Consider the following 17,175-nt stretch of genomic DNA (forward strand, 5'->3'; position numbering starts at 1 on the left):
TGTACACAAACATTCACTGGCTAAAGTGTACATTAATACTATCGCATTATCATTCACACAATAAAAAGTGTTCTTATGAACTGTGTTGTGTCGTTGGCTTGGTTTAATAGAAAATCCCCTCACATGTATTTGTAAGCTATGGTATATTATTTCCTGGGTCAGATGGAAAATATATATATATATATATATATATATATATAATATTTACTAATACTTCTCTGCTTTACTGCTGCAGGGAGCTCTACTCTGCTAGCTTAGGAGAAATGAATGCAACGTGAATCATTACCTCGTGGAAAGCTCCTTCGGAACGCGCCTTGCTAATTTTCTCCATGGTGTCTTTGGAAAACTGAATAACTTGCTTTACTGCTTCCTGTGATGGCTGTGGGAGACATTGGGAAGAAATAGCTCTGAATTTGCATGGAAAACTCTCTCAATGTAACCAGATTTCTAAAGGCAGACTTGTTAGTTAATGATAATAATGACAGAAAAAAAAGAATTCGGATTTATGCTGTTCTTTTTCTTCACATAGGCAGGGTAATTGTTTTGTTATCACAGCTGGTTTGGAGGTACTGGTGGATCTTCAAGCTAATCTTCAAAGGGAAAAAAAATCCAGGCAGTTTCCCTTTGAAAATTAACTTCGGCAAAGTCTGTAGGAATGAAAAATACAAGCAAACTTTGCACCTGCTTTATCTGCTAGCAAAGTCAATGCAGAAAATTCTGTGCAGAGATTTGAAAATCAAATCTCACCCCACCCACCCCCGCATGCGCCTTTTCTCTCCTCTGCCCTGACCCCCACCTCCAGCACAGCCCCTTTTTCCCATGCGAGAAAGTTCAGACATTCTTGTGGCTGCTGAGGGCAGGGTGATTCTTAATTATAGGGGATTTACTTGGGAAATCCCTCACCGAGGGCAACGCTATGTCAGTGCTGTTTCTAGTTTAACTGTTCAGATCATGATGCCCCTGCCGAAAAGAAAAGGCATCTCCTTGCCTCGATCTCTCTCTGGTTTCCTTGCTTGTGATGCTCACACCCCTTGGCATCTTTCCTCTGCCACTTCTATCCTATGCCATTTTATTTATTTTTTTTTTTGGGGGGGGGGGTGGGGCTTGATTTATCAAAGCCTTTATCTATAGACACGGAACAGAAGAAAACTCTGAAAGTCCAATCCAGCAGGCGATCACATTTGCAATAATTGTTTTAGCTGCTTCCAAGGATGTGTGGCAGCCGGAGGCCTCAATGGTCTTCTTTTAGTTCTTCCCCACATTCTACAAGTCTTAACGTTTCAGAGCCTCTGTGTTTTCTGTTTTCTATATGGAGGCATTTCCAGCACCATCTCTCCAACTCTTCCTCCTCCTTTTCCTGGTACTCTCCTTCTTCACTCTCACATATGTCTGTCAGTATGTCAGTTACAGACACACAGGTCACAACCCCACCACCACCACATAAACAGAAAAATAGAAAAAAAAACAAAACAACTAAAACAAATCGTATACTATGAACCAGTACAAACAAAATAACCTTAACCTCACCTTTCTTCAAAACTGGAATACAGCATTACTGAAACGTTCCTCCTTTCGTGGGACTGAGGATGGATTTACAGATTAAGCAGTCCTGGCATGAACAGTTAACAAGTTTCTCAGTCAGGGGGTAGGGGGTGGGCACAGTACCTTGTTTTCGTCTTTCACAGCCAGCATTAAGTCCTCCTTGAGCCTCCGTGTGCAGTGCTCGCAGGTGCAATCAAAGTAGTACTGTCTCTTTAGCTGCTGCCTTCGCTCTTCACACAGATTCAGGAAATCCACATAAGAAACACTAAGCTCTTCTCCCTTATTGATCTTACCAAGTGAGCGTAGTTCGATTCTGGGGTTTGAGCAAGAAGAAATGGGATATTAAAAATGGATAGAATAGGATATTTTGAGAGGCGATTTGAAACCTGGATTTTAGAGTAATCAGCAACCATAGCAATGTCACAAAATGGAGTTCCTTGGCTCCACTGATACATTGTACTTTTCTTTTAAAGTAATAACATATTTTCTAGTAAACAACTAAACAAGGTTAATCCATGACTGCTGCATTCATATGCCTGAGTGTATGCAACAAGCTGCATACTAGTGTCTAGGCTGGGCAGTAGGGATGCACATTTTTGCTTAGTTTTGCGTTGCTGATAGTAGGCTCTTTTGTTTAGTGTGCATTAAACGTGTGCGCATTGAATGAAATAATATGCACTAGCGTGAAATAGCACATGCTATTTTGTTTTAGTGCACGCTATTTCATATTAGTAAGAAATAGTATGTACTTAAAATAATGTGTACTAAAACAAAATGGAAATGTTCTGATGGTGCACACCTACTGGTTAATCTGAAGTTTTGTTAACCCATGTGTTCATGGGCAAACTTTTGTTTTGCTTTTCATTTTGTTTACTCTTTTTTGGTTTTCTTTTTATTTGTTTCTTATATGCAATTTATTCCTACCTAAAACATTTTAGCGTGTGCTAAAATTCAGAAACAAAACAAAATAAAATCTTGGGGGTTTTTTTGTGTCATTTCAGATGGGAAATGATTTAAAATGAAACAACAGAAGTCACCATGATTTCCCTATCATTTAAAAACAATAAAACATCCCTATACAAAACAAATTTTTCTAGCTTCCATGCAGCCCCTGATTTGTTAATAGGCACCCATTATGCTTGTGCCTAGGGTGGCAAATATTTAGGGGCAGCAGGCTGGCTAAGATTTACTTCCTTCTAGCTCTACTGAATCTCATTCAGCAGAATATCCTTCTGCTACTCTATAATAGACCCTTATAGGAGGCAGAGATATAAAAGCACCAAAGTGCTTAGGAATAACAAAATCCTAAATCCATCCCTGTCTCATGGATTGATCACTTCAGAAAACATGCTGTGGATTGTTATGCACATGCAGGCCGATATAGTACAGTGCGCTCCGATGGAGCACACTGTTAACCTGCCCATGGACGCGCATTTTCCCTTACCCCTTATTCAGTAAAGGGAGGAAAACGCGCGTCCAACCCGCGGCACCTAATAGCGCCCTCAACATGCAAATGCATGTTGATGGCACTATTAGGTATGCCTGCGCGATACAGTAAGTAAAATGTGCAGCCAAGCCGCACATTTTACTTTAAGAAATTAGCGCCTACCCAAAGGTAGGCGCTAGTTTCTGCCAGCATCGGGAAAGTGCACAGAAAAGCAGTAAAAACTGCTTTTCTGTGCACCCTCCGACTTAATATCATGGCGATATTAAGTCGGAGGTCCCAAAGAGTAAAAAAAGTTAAAGAAAAAAGAAAAAAAAAATTTAAAATGGGCTGGTGGCTGTCGGGCTGAAAACTGGACGCTCAATTTTGCTGGCATCTGGTTTCCGAGCCCATGGCTGTCAGCGGGCTTGAGAACCGACGCCGGCAAAATTGAGCGTTGGCTGTCAAACCCGCTGACAGCCGCCGCTCCGGGCTAAAAGGAGGCGCTATGGATGCGCTAGTGTCCTTAGCGCCTCCTTTTGCCTGTTTCTACTGCACCACCTAATTTAAATACTGAATCGCGTGCACCGGCGAGTGGCCGGTGCACGCGCCGGGAGAGCGGGCATTCGTCCGCTCTCCCGCGGACTTTACTGAATCGGCCTGATGGTGTGTTAAGATACAGTGCAGTGCACAGTCTTAAATAAAGCTATTATATAGGAAACCAGAAGATTTATCCAATATGTTATAGGGAGTTATGAAGCAGGCATTTATAATGGGTCTGATTTTCAGAGTCATTTAACTGGCTATATTTGAACTATCTGGCTGCACTCAGCGGCAACCATTTAGTTGACTAACTTTTTATTTGGCTAAAAAGTTAGGCAGCTAAGACCTAGATACATCAAATCTCTATAAATATAGCAAAAATAGCGCCCGTGAAAAAATGAGTGTTGTTAGGCAAATATCCAGTCTGCCACATCGCATAAGTAAATAATGCAACTGGCACTGAGTCAGCATATGTGGCATTGTGTCAATGCACAGTGCCACATGCACATCATTTTATGTGGCTAGCGTAAATTAGTGCATGGGGCATTAATTTTTTCAGTTTATATATAAGGCTTCCTGCAGCTGGCTCTCTGAGGGTGTGTCAAGAGTTTGGAGAGAGGAGGTAGTTGGAGAGAGGAGGCTAGTTGGAGGTTCTTTATAGTGATTACTGAGTGAGTTGTCTTGATTTCTGTTGTCATCTGTTTCCCTTTGCCTTGGTCTTTTGTCTTCTTTGTTGGAGTGAAAGCTTTTGTTTGTTAGTCAACTTTGTCTGTCTGTTTTTTGGTGTTGAAGAGTGGTGGTGGAGGAGTGGAGGAGTGAGGAGGAGTGGTGGTGGAGGAGTGAGGAGAAGCAGAGGAGTGGTGGTGGAGGAGTGAGGAGGAGGGGAGGTGTGGTGGTAGTGGACATTGAGGAAGAGTAGAGGTGTGTGTGTGGAGGAGTGAGATGTGTTGGTGGATGAGTGGTTTTGTGGTGAGGAAGATGGAGCGTGAGAGGTGTGGGGAGAGAGGAGAGAAGGGGAGGATGGAGGAGAGGATGTGGGAGGACAAGGGCAGGAGTGTTAGGGGAAGGAGGAGTAGGAGGAGTAGGAGTAGGGACAAGGACAGGAGTAAAGATAGGCAGGAAGGAAGGGATAGGAGGAGGTGGGAGGAGGAAGGGGATAGGCAGGCAAGAACAGAGGGAGGAGGACGTCAAGTTAGGGATAGACAAAGAGGGCAGAGGGGAAGGGAGTTGGCAGGGCAGGGGCAGGAGGGGGGAGGAAGGGAAGGGAGAGAGGAGCAGGAGGTAAAGGGAGGAAAGGGAGGACACCTCTCCGGAAGTAGAAGTGGCACCCCCTTCTGGCAGCCAAGCAGCATGACGCCCTCATCTCAGGGCTATCAAGTTCAGCATCCAGGATAATGAGATGGTCATTGGAGGGGTCCTGGAGCATTAAGCCATGCTGTTTGGCAACTGGGTGGCCAAGACCTCAAAGGCAGCCAAGGCCCAGATCTGGCCAGACATAGTCCAGGGCAGTGGTTCTCAACCTTTTTTTGGCCGGGACACACCTGACAGATGGTTCTCACATGCATGACTCACTCAGTGAACATGTGACCATCACGGGGCTAAATGTAAACATGCACTCTGCATCCACAGGAATCCCCTCAACCCCCAAGTAAGGAGTGCAGAGCAGATCTAGGGCATTACCCTGTACAACTCGCCATATAAAAAAAGATATTCTGGTTCTGATGACATCTCAGTAAAAGCAAAACAAACTCCTTTTACTACCAGGCAAAATAGCCTTCATTATGAAAAGACAGTAATTTACCACTAATGCATATCCTATTGAGAAAACACAACAAATAAGATTGATTCAAATGCCTACATGCTAGTTAAATACCTCACCTCGGTCACACACCCTTCACCAGGGCATCTCCAGGCAGAGCGGAGTCCAAAGAAGTGGGCAGCAGGTGACCCACAAGTACCGGCACATCAAGGCACAGCTGAAAGCCAAGGTGCCAGCCAGAAATGAATATATATGGCAGACCAGAGGAGAAGCCCCTTGTCCCATCATCCTCAACCCCTAGGAGGAGTGCCTTTTGCAAAGCCTGGACTGAATGTCTTCGAGGGCATGGCTGAGCAGCTGGACACAACACAAGCCGCAGCCAGTAAGTTCACCTCACCTGTAAATGGGAAGGCAGCAACGGGTGCACACATCATTTGGCATAAGATGCTCACAGTGCTAAGAAGCAAAGTGCACCTCTGATGCCAAATGACAAAAGGATAGTTGCTACCATTGGTACTTATGTCTTATGTTTTATTTCCACAGCTCTTGCCCATGAAGCAGCCGGTCCCAGCCAGGAAGTCCCAGGAACTAGCAACGCAGCAGCCCTTTTGCTCAGGCCCTTCCTGATGGATGCCCAGACCCAGGTGAGAGACAAGGAGGAGGAAGAGCATCAGCAGACACAGGCTTAGGAGCCATTGCAAATGCTGCAACCCCTGGGTTCACCCAGCCCACTCAATGTGTCCCTGAACCTCTCTGGCTTCATGGAGGAACAGTCTTGAGTGGGAACTGTTATGGTTATGAGGTGTTGGAGTGGATTCTTGGGTACTGCAGTGATAGCCAATCCCACGGGAAGGAGTCCCGTGAGGAACTGCAGTACTAGGCTAGACTCTTTACACGCAGACACAGAGAAGTTTGTATTTATTGTACAGCTCGATGGTACTGCCCGGGGAGCGGGCAGCAGTGAAGGTAACCCAGCATAAGTAGTCCAGGGGTCCTCAGCAGAGGAGACCAATCTCACACGTGAGTAGGTAATAGGCAGTGCGGCGTAGCAGTGCCAGATCCCAGATGTAGGCAAGGAGCACTGAAGCTGTAGAGGAGACAGACTGAGAGGGTTAGTTCTCACTGAAGAAGAAGCTGTATAGTTGATGGTCCAGGCAGGCAGAGTAGCGAGTACCTCGAGGATAGGTACCTGAAATAGAGCAGAAGGGCCCCCGAGGAGTGGGTACCCAGGTTAGGAGAAATACCCCGAAGGGCAGAGAGAGCTTCCTGCGGAAGCTAGGAAGCAGCAGAGCAGCTTAGACCGGAGGCAGTCCAGTCCTTGCTAACTCACAGGCCGATACAGTACAGTGCTCTCCGACAGAGCGCACTGTTAACCTGTCCTTGGACGTGCGTTTTCCCTTACCCCTTATTCAGTAAGGGGAGGAAAATGCGTGTCCAACCAGCGGCACCTAATAGCGCCCTCAACATGCAAATGCATGTTGATGGCCTTATTAGGTATGCCCGCGCGATACAGTAAGTAAAATGTGCAGCCAAGCCGCAAATTTTACTTACTTTAAGAAATTAGCGCCTACCCAAAGGTAGGCGCTAGCTTCTGCCGGCACCGGGAAAGTGCACAGAAAAGCAGTAAAAACTGCTTTTCTGTGCACCCTCCGACTTAATATCATGGCAATATTAAGTTGGAGGTCCCGAAGAATAAAAAAAGTTAAAAAAAAAAAGAAAAACATTTTTAAATGGGCCGGCGGCTGTCGGGCCGAAAACCGGACGCTCAATTTTGCCAGTGTCCGGTTTCCGAGCCCGTGGCTGTCAGCGGGCTCAAGAACCGACGCCAGCAAAATTGAGCGTCGGCTGTCAAACCCGCTGACAGCTGCCGCTCTGGGCTAAAAGGAGGCGCTATGGACGCGCTAGTGTCCCTAGCACCTCCTTTTGCCTGTTTCTACCGCACCACCTAATTTAAATACTGAATTGCGTGCACCGGCGAGTGGCCGGTGCGCGCGCCGGGAGAGCGGGTGTTTGTCTGCTCTCCCGCGGACTTTACTGAATCGGCCTGTCAGTTTGTTAGCAAACAAAGGGCAGGCTAAATACCAGGATGTGTTGATGTCACTCGGAGGGGACGCCCCTGAGTTTCCTGCCATGATGTGGATATAGACATGGGTGGCGTGCGCGCGTGCACTCTAGGAGGCCTTCAGGAAAATCATGGTGAACACCGTCGCTGTTGCCGATCCGGGGATGCCGGAGACAGCGGCATGAAGACGCTGCAGCAGCCATCTTCCCAAGGCTTGAGGAAAGAGAAGGAAGAAAGGTGAGGCACAGAAGTCGAAGCCATCTGAGACCGACAGATGCAACAGGAACCAGTGGCATACCAGGGGGGGCAGGGGGGAATGCCCCCGGACACAAGGCCATAGGGGTGCACTGATGGCCAACATGGAGGCCCAAGCGGCTGCTGATGGATCTCATCCCACTGGCAGCTGAGCAGAGAACTACTGTTGTGCTGTGTGCCGGATGAACACAGCAGGAAGATCGGTGGAGCTGCGGTGGTGTTGTGTTCCGCGGCCGTGGTATGCCATGACCGCGGCCCCCTACCTTGTCCGCGGCGTTCCTTCGCAGTGGGAGCCCCGGGGGAGGGCTCTGATCTGGGCCGTCGCTCCCGCGCGGCCTCCGGTGCTACTCGCTGCAGGGGGAGCCGTCCTGCTCCCCCCTCGTGGCGTCCAGCGGCGTCTCTCCTCCGCGGGGGAAAATCGAAGATGGCCACCACCATCCTTAGGCACGAGGCCGCGCCTCCTCCACTGATTTAAAGGGACCTGATCCCTTTAACAAGCTTCACCTGTTCCTCAGCAGCCTAAGCTGGGGAAGTATAAAGGGAGACTTCCTCTGCTCATCCAGTGACTTGGCAACATCCTCCAGCGCTGTCTAGTCTGCTTGCTTCAGTGAGTTCCTTGAGCTTGGATTGCTGTTCCTCTTCGTCTTGGTGTTCCCGGTTCCTGACTTCGGATTGGCTTACGGTGATTCTCTGGCATACGACTTCAGATTGGCAAGCAGTGATTCTCTGGTGTGTGACTTCGGACTGTGAGCGACGACCCTCTGGCACTCGACCTAGGACTCCTTCAAGACAACCGTCTCCAAGGGCCCGCCTAAGTCCCAGCGGCCCGGGTCCCTACGAGCTCCTCCCGGGGGGACCGCGGGCTTCCAGGGCGAAGCTCCAGTCAGCCCTTGCTCTGACACCTGACCTCTCAAAGGTCCACCTAAGTCCCAGCGGTCTCGGTCCCTATGGGCTCCTCCTGGGGGAACCACAGACTTCCAGGGGTGAAAACCCAGCTCCTCTTCTCGTCTCTTCATCCGCCTCCGCAGTAGTCTCAGTCCCTAGTGCCAAGGGCCAGCTGGTCCTGTCTTCTGCTCTGCCTCGCCACTCGACGAGAAAACCTGTGGATCCTCCGAAAGGTATATCATCCTCCCGTCGGCCAAGGTTCACAAACCTGAGCATAACAAGTGGAGCTCATCTCACTAAGGCCCAAAGAAAAAAGTCAAGTCCAAACCTGCAGGTGCTCCTCCTCCTTCCTGTCTGCTTGGCCCTGGAAGAAAAATGTTGCCAGAGCCAGGTAGGTAGAAAGGAGGAGGAGCATCAATCTCGTGCAGAAGAGGAGCAGCATTTATAGGCCATCGCAAATCCCACGTCACGGCAGCCCGAGAAGAGGAGGCAGCCCGGTAGCAGAGCCTCCACGGATCCCACATTGTGGGCAGCCTGAGAAGATCAGGTCCGCCACAGAGCCCATCCCATGGCGACCCACAAAGAGAAGGCCCAGAGGTAAGAGAGAGGCCTGTAGAGTGTGTCTGTATCTGTGTATGAGAGTGAGTTGAGAGATTGTGTGTGTGTGAGGGTGAGTTGAGAGACTATGTGTGGGAGTGAGGGCCTGAATGTTTAGAGACAGCATGTTAAAGCCTCTATGTGTGAGAGAGAGACAGTATGTGACAGTTAGAGCCTGTACTTGAGCAAGATAGCATGTGGGAGTGAGAGAGTCTGTGTGTGTGAGAGTAAGACAGCATGTGCAAGAGAGAGCCAGTGTTTTATGTATGTATGAGTGACAGCTGTGAGTGCATGATACAGCATGTGAGTGTGAAAGCCAGTGTGTGTGTGTGTGTGTGTGTGAGAGAGAAAGCAAATGAGAATGAGAATCTGACTGTGTTTTTGAGGGAAGACAGATAGAGAGAAAAGAAACAGAAAAAAAAGACCTTGTAAAAGAATTTGGCAAAAAAACAAGAACGGGAAGGTGGAATAAAAAGCCTGTGACCAATCAATTAGAAAATTAAGATCAGACAGCAGTGGTAAAAAAAAAAAATAATAATTTTTAGTGATTGGCATATGTTTTCTTTGGGAATGTGCAAGAGTAGCACTTTCTCTATGCTGATCTCGCAATGTAAAGAATCAGCATGGAGGAACTGGAAGCCCGCAAATGTTTAATACCGCGGGGCTGCATAGAGGAGGAGGCAGAATGGGCTTCAGTGCCAGAGCAGCAATCAGTACCTCCCCAAATATCCACATGGTATCAGTGACAGTGGCAGCAGAGGAATGAGAGAGGCTCTGAGGCTGCTGGCAAAAGAAAGAGAGGGGGGTCTGCCTTCAATGTGTGTAAGTGTATGAATGGGAGTCTGTCTGGAGGTGTATGTGTGTGAATGCATGGGTGCCTGCCTGAGGCTGTATCTGTGTATGAGAACGAATGGGTGTCTTCCTGGGGTCTGTGTGTGTGTGAGAATGAATGTGTGCATCATGCCTGGGGGTGGGGGGGTGGGGTGGGGAGGGAGCAATGTGAGAATGAATGGGAGCCTGCCTGGGGGTCAATATGGGTGTGTGTGTGTGGTGTGTGTGAGAATGACTGGGTGCTTGCCCGTGTGTGTGTGTGTGTGTATGTGAGGGAGCCAGTGAGAGTGAAAGTGTGTGTGTGTGAGAGAGAGAGAATCCAGGGGCGTAAGAGCTTGTATGTGTGTGTGTGTGTGTGTGGGGGGGGGGGGGGGTAGAGAGAGGATCTTAGAGCCTGAGAGTGTGACAGTGTCTGTGAGAGAGAGAGGTTATGGTGGGTATAAGAGCATGAATGGGTATGTATGTGACAGTCTATGTGTGAGAGAGAGAGGATAAAGTTTGTGTGCCCCTAACCTTGACAATATCAGGGTGACTGGAAATCAAGAGTTTCCAGGTATGGACAGCAGGGGCTTTTTAAAATCCTTATTAGTTTTAATTATTGGGTGTTATTTGATATATGTGCTGTTTTGAAATATTTTATTGGGTGCTTGGGAAATTTTTAAAAAATGTATCTGATTTTAATTAATAGAAATTTTTCTATTTATCAGTAGTTTAAAAATATTATTTTATTAGTATGATTTTACTATATAACTGATGCTTTATGTTTCTTGATTTTATTTGTTTTATGAGGAATGGTGGTTCTGTTTTTCCATTGTTAATACACAGAGTCTGGCTTCTTGGGGTTTACATTTCAATTTTTGTCTAATTTGTGCTCCTTTATTCTGTATTTGGTGAGGGTCTGTCTTTGCTCTGTGCGTGTGACCATGATGAGAGATTCTGCTAGCATATAATGTCTGTGTAGGAATCTATAGCAATTGGGTTTGTTTTATTTCCTCAGTAGGTAGTGTATTTGTATTCTAGGACCCAGTGTAATGTTTACCTGTGCTTTTTCACAGGTAGGGTGATTGTTGTTTGAGTCTTTGGTGTTACCACTATTACATTATGATAGGTTTGCTGAATAGATTTTGAGTGTCTTTTTTGCGGGGTGAACATTATGGCTTTAGGAAGCTAGGCCAGGTAAGAACGGGTGTTTTTATTGGAATAGGAAGACCTGGTAGGTGGGTCCATTATAATTCCTCTTTTTATCGCTCACGATAACCGCTGCGATAATACCCGTGATCTGCGATATCGCCCGCGGGAGTGCGATAAATATTTTTTTCACCATAACGCAAAAAATAAAAAGGTGTAGTTATTTCTGGCGTTAAATCTGCAATAGTGTGTGTTACTGTATCGCATGCTGCACTACCAGACCCTCATTTCCACTTACTCTGCCCATTAACCTCCCACTCGTATACTCAACTTTTAATTTTACAAAAGCATCTTGCGTTGCATTATTTATCACGCGCGTTACGGCGTTATCGCGCGATAAGGCCCAAACACGCAGGCCCGGCGCCACAGGGTGTACGTACCATGAATTTGCACAGGGCGGCACACGTAGGGGGGTGGCGGTGCCAGATCAGCTGGCTGGTGACCTGGTGGAGTGCCAAGTGGTGGGGAGCAAAAACAGTCACAGTTGCTGATGGTGTGTGCAGGCAGCCAGTGTGCCCTAAAAAATGGATTCAGGGCCTCATGGGATGGGGGTGGGGGGAGGAAGCATGCTGTACTGACATAGCAAATGTCTAAAAAAAAAAAAAAATGCAGCCGGAAGGCAGAAGATAGGTCTGCAGCATGACAGCGCCAGCCGTTTTTTTTTTTTGTTGGTTTTTTTTTATTTCAACTCCTTCTTGCTGCTCTGCACCAATGGCCAGCTCACCTGACCCCATTGACCTCACAGGCAGCCAATGGTTAGAACAGGCAGGGGCTGCACCAACAGGTGAGAGTGGGAGGTACAACTCATCTGCGCGGAGGCCGGCCAGAAACAAGGCAGGGGCAGCAGCCACAGAAGCTTCCTGGCTGGGAGGGACTGCTTAGAAGGAAGCCGCACTGTATGTCTTGTGTCAGCCTGCCTGGGACTGGGGTGGCAGCAAGCAGCTTTGGGCAGAAGAGAGGGGCAGAGGTGTCAGCTTGTTTGAAACTGGAAACAGTAACCTGACACAGAGTATTGAGCTGAGGGAGGGAGGAAGGGGGCAGAGAGCAAATTTGGCAGAGCATTGAACTAGGGGAGGGGACATGGGGCAGGGAGTAAACTGGACAGATCATTAATCTGGGAGAGGGGGTCATGGAACAAACTGGGCAGGGCATTGAGTGGAGGGAGGGGGAACTGGGCAGGGAGCAAAGAGAGAAGGGTGACCAAAATGATAAAAGGGGATGGAACAGCTCCCTATGAGGAAAGGCTTAAGAGGTTAGGACTGTTCAGCTTGGAGAAGAGACAGCTGAGGGGGGATATGATAGAGGTCTTTAAGATCATGAAAGGTCTTGAACGAGTAAATGTGAATCGGTTATTTACTCTTTCGAATAATAGAAGGACTAGGGGGCATTCCATGAAGTTAGCAGGTAGCACATTTAAGACTAATCGGAGAAAATTCTTTTTCACTCAACGCACAATAAAGCTCTGGAATTTGTTGCCAGAGGATGTGGTTAGTGCAGTTATTGTAGCTGGGTTCAAAAAAGGTTTGGATAAGTTCTTGGAGGAGAAGTCTATTACCTGCTATTAATCAAGCTGACTTAGAAAATAGCCACTGCTATTACTGGCATCAGTGCATGGGATCTTCTTAGTGTTTGGGTATTTGCCAGGTACTTATAGCCTGGATTGGCCACTGTTGGAAACAGGATGCTGGGCTTGATGGACCCTTGGTCTGACCCAGTATGGCAATTTCTTATGTTCTTAAACTGGGCAGGGAATTGAGCAAGAGTGAGGGAGGGGGCAGGGAGCCAACTGAGCATTTAGTTGAGAGAGGGGTTGAGCCTGGAAATAGGTGGGGGGGGGGGGGGGGGGGGGGAGGGAGTAAGCTGGGAGTTGAGGCAGAGGAGATAGAGTTAGATGAGTTTGAGCCTGGGGACAAGAAACGTTGTTGGGGGGGGGGGGGGGGGGGGGGGGGCTGTGGGTTGTTTCAAGCAGGGTCGGATTTAAAAAAATGGCACCCATAGCCGGAGACCAAGGGTGGGAGATTTTGTCCCCAGAAATCTGACAGCAGCAGGGGGAGTCCCAGTTTGTGGGTATCTTTAGAATTTGGTGCCCAAGGCAGGTGCCTATGTTACCTATGCCTGATGTAACTTTACACTACTCCTGGGAGAATTCTGCATCTTTGAGTAGTAAATCAAATACAATGCAAAAAATGAATATTACTCAAAGGGAATGATTGTATTGTGCTTTCATGTTAAAATATTGATTGTGCACTGAATGTGCTGGAAGCTGGCTGTCTGGCTGTGAGGCGGTAACATTGGTAAATTGTAATTTGTGGTCATCCTTTCTGTATTTGGTGATGGTCTCCCTGTGTTCTGCAAGTGAGATGGAGGCGAGCTGACGTATTCTGCTAGTGTGCAGGGATCTGTGGCAGTCTTGCACATTGTGTTTTCCCAACAGGAGGTGTGTTTTCCTTTGGCGTAATGCCTTGAGAAACACCATGCCAAGTTTAGGAAGTCCCTTAAAACTTTCCTTTTCACAAAGGCCTTCCGAGACGAACAGCTCCTCTGATTTTACAGATATCTATGTTTTAAGAATTTATACAGATATTTAATGTTACTTTCTATAGTTTACTATAGCTTGTTTCTGGTTTTTTAATCTTCTTTTGTTTTCATTGTTTTTAAGTCAATTTTTTAATTTTAATGTTAGTTTTCGATTTTGAACCTATAATTTGTATTAACTCACTTTTAGCTTTAATATATGGTATGTTTATTTTTTAATTTATGTACATTGCATTGATATACTTATATAAGAATTGCAATTCATCAGGCCTATAAATAATAAAAATAATAATAATAATAATTTTTTTGTAGATCCTGGTGTAATCTTTGCAGTGCTGCTCTTTCATAGGTAGAGTTGTTGCTGTGTGAATCCTATGACTTAATATTACTATGATATGGCAGGTTTGAGGTTGGCTGTATATGTCCTGACTATTTGTCTTCTTTTTGTAGGATTTTGTATTATTTCCACGTGCCTGGTAGTGGAGAGCATTTGAGTTACTGTTACTTAGATGACTCCAGAATTTGAAATTTATTTATTTTTTTTGTATGGTGAGTTGTACGGAGAAATATCCTGCTCTGCCCCCTTGCCATTCTATTGTATGTTTGGTTTATTGGAAAAAAAAGCTTAAACTTAAGTCTTAGAAAACTGAATTGGGCAGGGGGATGGGGCAGCGCAATCATTCGCACGGGACAGAAAAAGGCCTAGCACCGGCCTTGCTCTCGCGAAATGATAAATGACCCAGTAAGTGAGAGAAGGGGCAGGAGTTTTCCACATAAGCTTAGGACAGCTGTTCTGCTGTCCTAAAGTTAATTAGATAAACCTATCCGGCTAACTTTAAGATAGCTAGGTATGGTATATTCAACAGTGCCAGGGCCGATGCAAAGTATAAAGCACCCTAGTCTTACGCCCTGTCCCCACAACTTACCTCTTGGTTGCAGCTCCAGCACAGCATTCCCTCCTACCATTCGTAGCAGCTGTGGCACAGCACCCCTCTGGGCCTCACACTAGCAGGATTTTGCTGCCACTAAAATTTTGATTCTCCAGCTGACTGCTTAGTTTGCCTAAATGGAAGCACCCTCAGCTGAGTCCCTGAATATCTCAGCCAAGTTAGCTGGATAAGCTTGTCAAGTTAACTTAGGCTGCCAGATTGCATCTCAATATTGTGCCCTATGTTTTTAAAGAAAATGCAACACTGGATAGAAACTTGGCTAGAAACTGATGTTAACATATTACAGAAGGTTTTACAGTGGCTCTCCATTGTGCTGGTAATTACTTTGTTCTATCAGTATAAAATGTAATTGCTAACAGAATCAGAACATAGAATTGATGCCAAATGTTGGGGGTGCCTTCTGTTATTACTAAAAAGATAATGGAACATTGCACACAAAAAGTTAAGCATTTTTTCTTCAATATAAGAATATCTTTGAGGACAGAGTTGCTAGATTCTATTAAACGTGTGATGACCATCTACGTGGGAAAATACGAACATGACTACCTTGATTTGGATTATGTTGGAAGAAGTTTTTTGGAAAGACAGTCTTTGTATAATCTCACACTATCTCTCAAAAAAAGGGATTGCCAATGTGAAAAATGGGCAACTCATAGCCTTACCTCAGAGACATATTAAATGTTCTCCTAAGCAGAATATTCTTTAATTAATATTTACTTTAATAAGAAGCAACATAGCTATACCTCTTGCACGAGACATGCACTATGCATACAGCACTACAGTCAGTGGCACTGCAAACATTTTATCCCGTTGCTGGCACTGCTTTGTAGAATATATTACCCACTCCCTGAATATGATTCTGACTGCTTCTGAGTTCAGATAATATTAACAACTTCATTAAAAAAATTCACCAGAATGAAAGAATATGGACCCTATGTTCAAAATAGCATCCCTTTTTCTGAGTTTATGGAGAGAATCCTTAAAAAATACAGGACCCGTCACCTTTATGGAGAGGGGCAATTAGTTCAGTAACTTTATCCTGGATGCATAGGGTGCACTTTCTAATATAAGTTGAAATATGCACGTGAATTTTCGGTTTTTATTGTGACTTCAGCAATGGCAACTCATGTACCCCAGCAAAACAGAATGAAGCTTTCAATCTAGCACGATGCCCCTGAACAATTCTGTTTTTATATAGGGAGGGTCTTTTTAAAACAGCCAAGCCCAGGTCAGTTTTGGAAGAGCCACATATGAGCATAAAACCGGGTTTTAAGAATATAAATGGCTCTGATAGATGGTTTTGATTTGAAATACCAGAATAAATGGGATACTTTAAAAACAGGACAAAGTAAATATTAAACAAAATTTAAATGCAGCAGCATCCATTTCAGTCCATAAAATCAAGATAATTCCTTTAAAAGCATTGGAGATTAGCCGGGTAACTAGAGGATAAGAACGCATCTCTTCCGAAGTCATAAAGCTTTGAAAATGAAGCTAAATCCATAGCTCATGCTATCAATAGAGTAAATGGGAAAAGCTGGAGACTTAAGTGACACACTGTTTTTTTAGTGTGTTAGTCTTGTACAGTTTCCTAAGATGATCTATTGAGTTTCCTCTCTTACAAGAATGGTTAAGCTGTGTGATTTTCATGCTCGTGTTTGGAAAAAGGTGAGAATGTGTGCATAAGGAAATTACTTAGGAAGAGACAAGTGAGTAAAATGAATATTAATTGGTAGCAATGCAGACTTACGATGAGGTATTTTAATGCTTCTAACATTCAGGAAGGTATGAAGGATTTGAGGATCAAACAGAATCCTAGCACCTCATGAAAGGTACCTGGCTTTAGCACAAAACACAAACAGGGTGAGTGATAAAGAGGGGAGAGACAGATACTAAAAATACCAACCCACCTCATCTGTGTGTGAAACATTGATTTTACAGCCTCATGACTGAAAGACAAAATCAAAAGCTACAATGCACAATGGGAAGACAAACAGAAGCTCTACAGAAACAACCATGACTGGAACCGTCTTAGGTGCACCAAGGCTGTGCTTTTGTTTGTTCTGCTCTGTATCGTTTAGTGTGTGCTAAAGGGTCGCAATTTTCTAACAAGCTGCAGAAATTCGGGGACTCTTTTGCAGAAAAGTTACATCAGTTTTCAAGGCGGACTTACACACATAAGTTTGCTTTGCAAATTATTCCAGCAAAACTGCGACCATCCGTACTTTTGCTGAGAGACTTTTTACTCAGATGCATCCTCCTTGAATACCTTTCTCTTATGCGTGTAAAATTCTGCGTATACAGTGTGCATGTGCGTAATTGTATGCATGTATCATATGCATAATTTTCTAAAGGGCCATTTTGGCAAATAAAGCACTATGTTATCCACAGATGACCCTTTGAAAATTACCCTCTATGGGCCTGATTTTCAAAAGCATTTCATGCTTACAACTGGGTTTTACATATCTAAATGCACTTTACCCATGTAAGCAGGCTTTTGAAAATTGCCACAATATATGCCATTGAATTGTCAATAAGTTTTACCCCGCGCTAAGTGCACTTTACGCAGGTAAACGGCTTTTGAAGATTGCTACGATAGTATGCT

The 17,175-nt window shown here is 45.4% G+C and overlaps 1 protein-coding gene across 2 annotated transcripts in view; it reads right to left on the reverse strand.

The window, feature by feature from the left end:
• SMYD1 (SET and MYND domain containing 1) overlaps window positions 1-17,175 on the reverse strand; it is a 109,285-nt gene that overhangs the window by 30,536 nt on the left and 61,574 nt on the right. The window contains exons 5-7 of one of the 2 annotated variants that reach the window (XM_029593051.1): window positions 16,481-16,519; window positions 1,666-1,855; window positions 287-379 (exon numbers count right to left, since the gene is read on the reverse strand). In XM_029593051.1, the coding sequence (XP_029448911.1) occupies window positions 287-379; window positions 1,666-1,855; window positions 16,481-16,519 (322 nt within the window). The remainder of the gene's footprint in view (window positions 1-286; window positions 380-1,665; window positions 1,856-16,480; window positions 16,520-17,175) is intronic. The other variant, XM_029593059.1, reaches the window with a different exon arrangement.

The sequence above is a fragment of the Rhinatrema bivittatum genome, chromosome 1 (assembly GCF_901001135.1).
Source record: "Rhinatrema bivittatum chromosome 1, aRhiBiv1.1, whole genome shotgun sequence".
Classification (NCBI taxonomy): Eukaryota; Metazoa; Chordata; class Amphibia; order Gymnophiona; family Rhinatrematidae; genus Rhinatrema; species Rhinatrema bivittatum.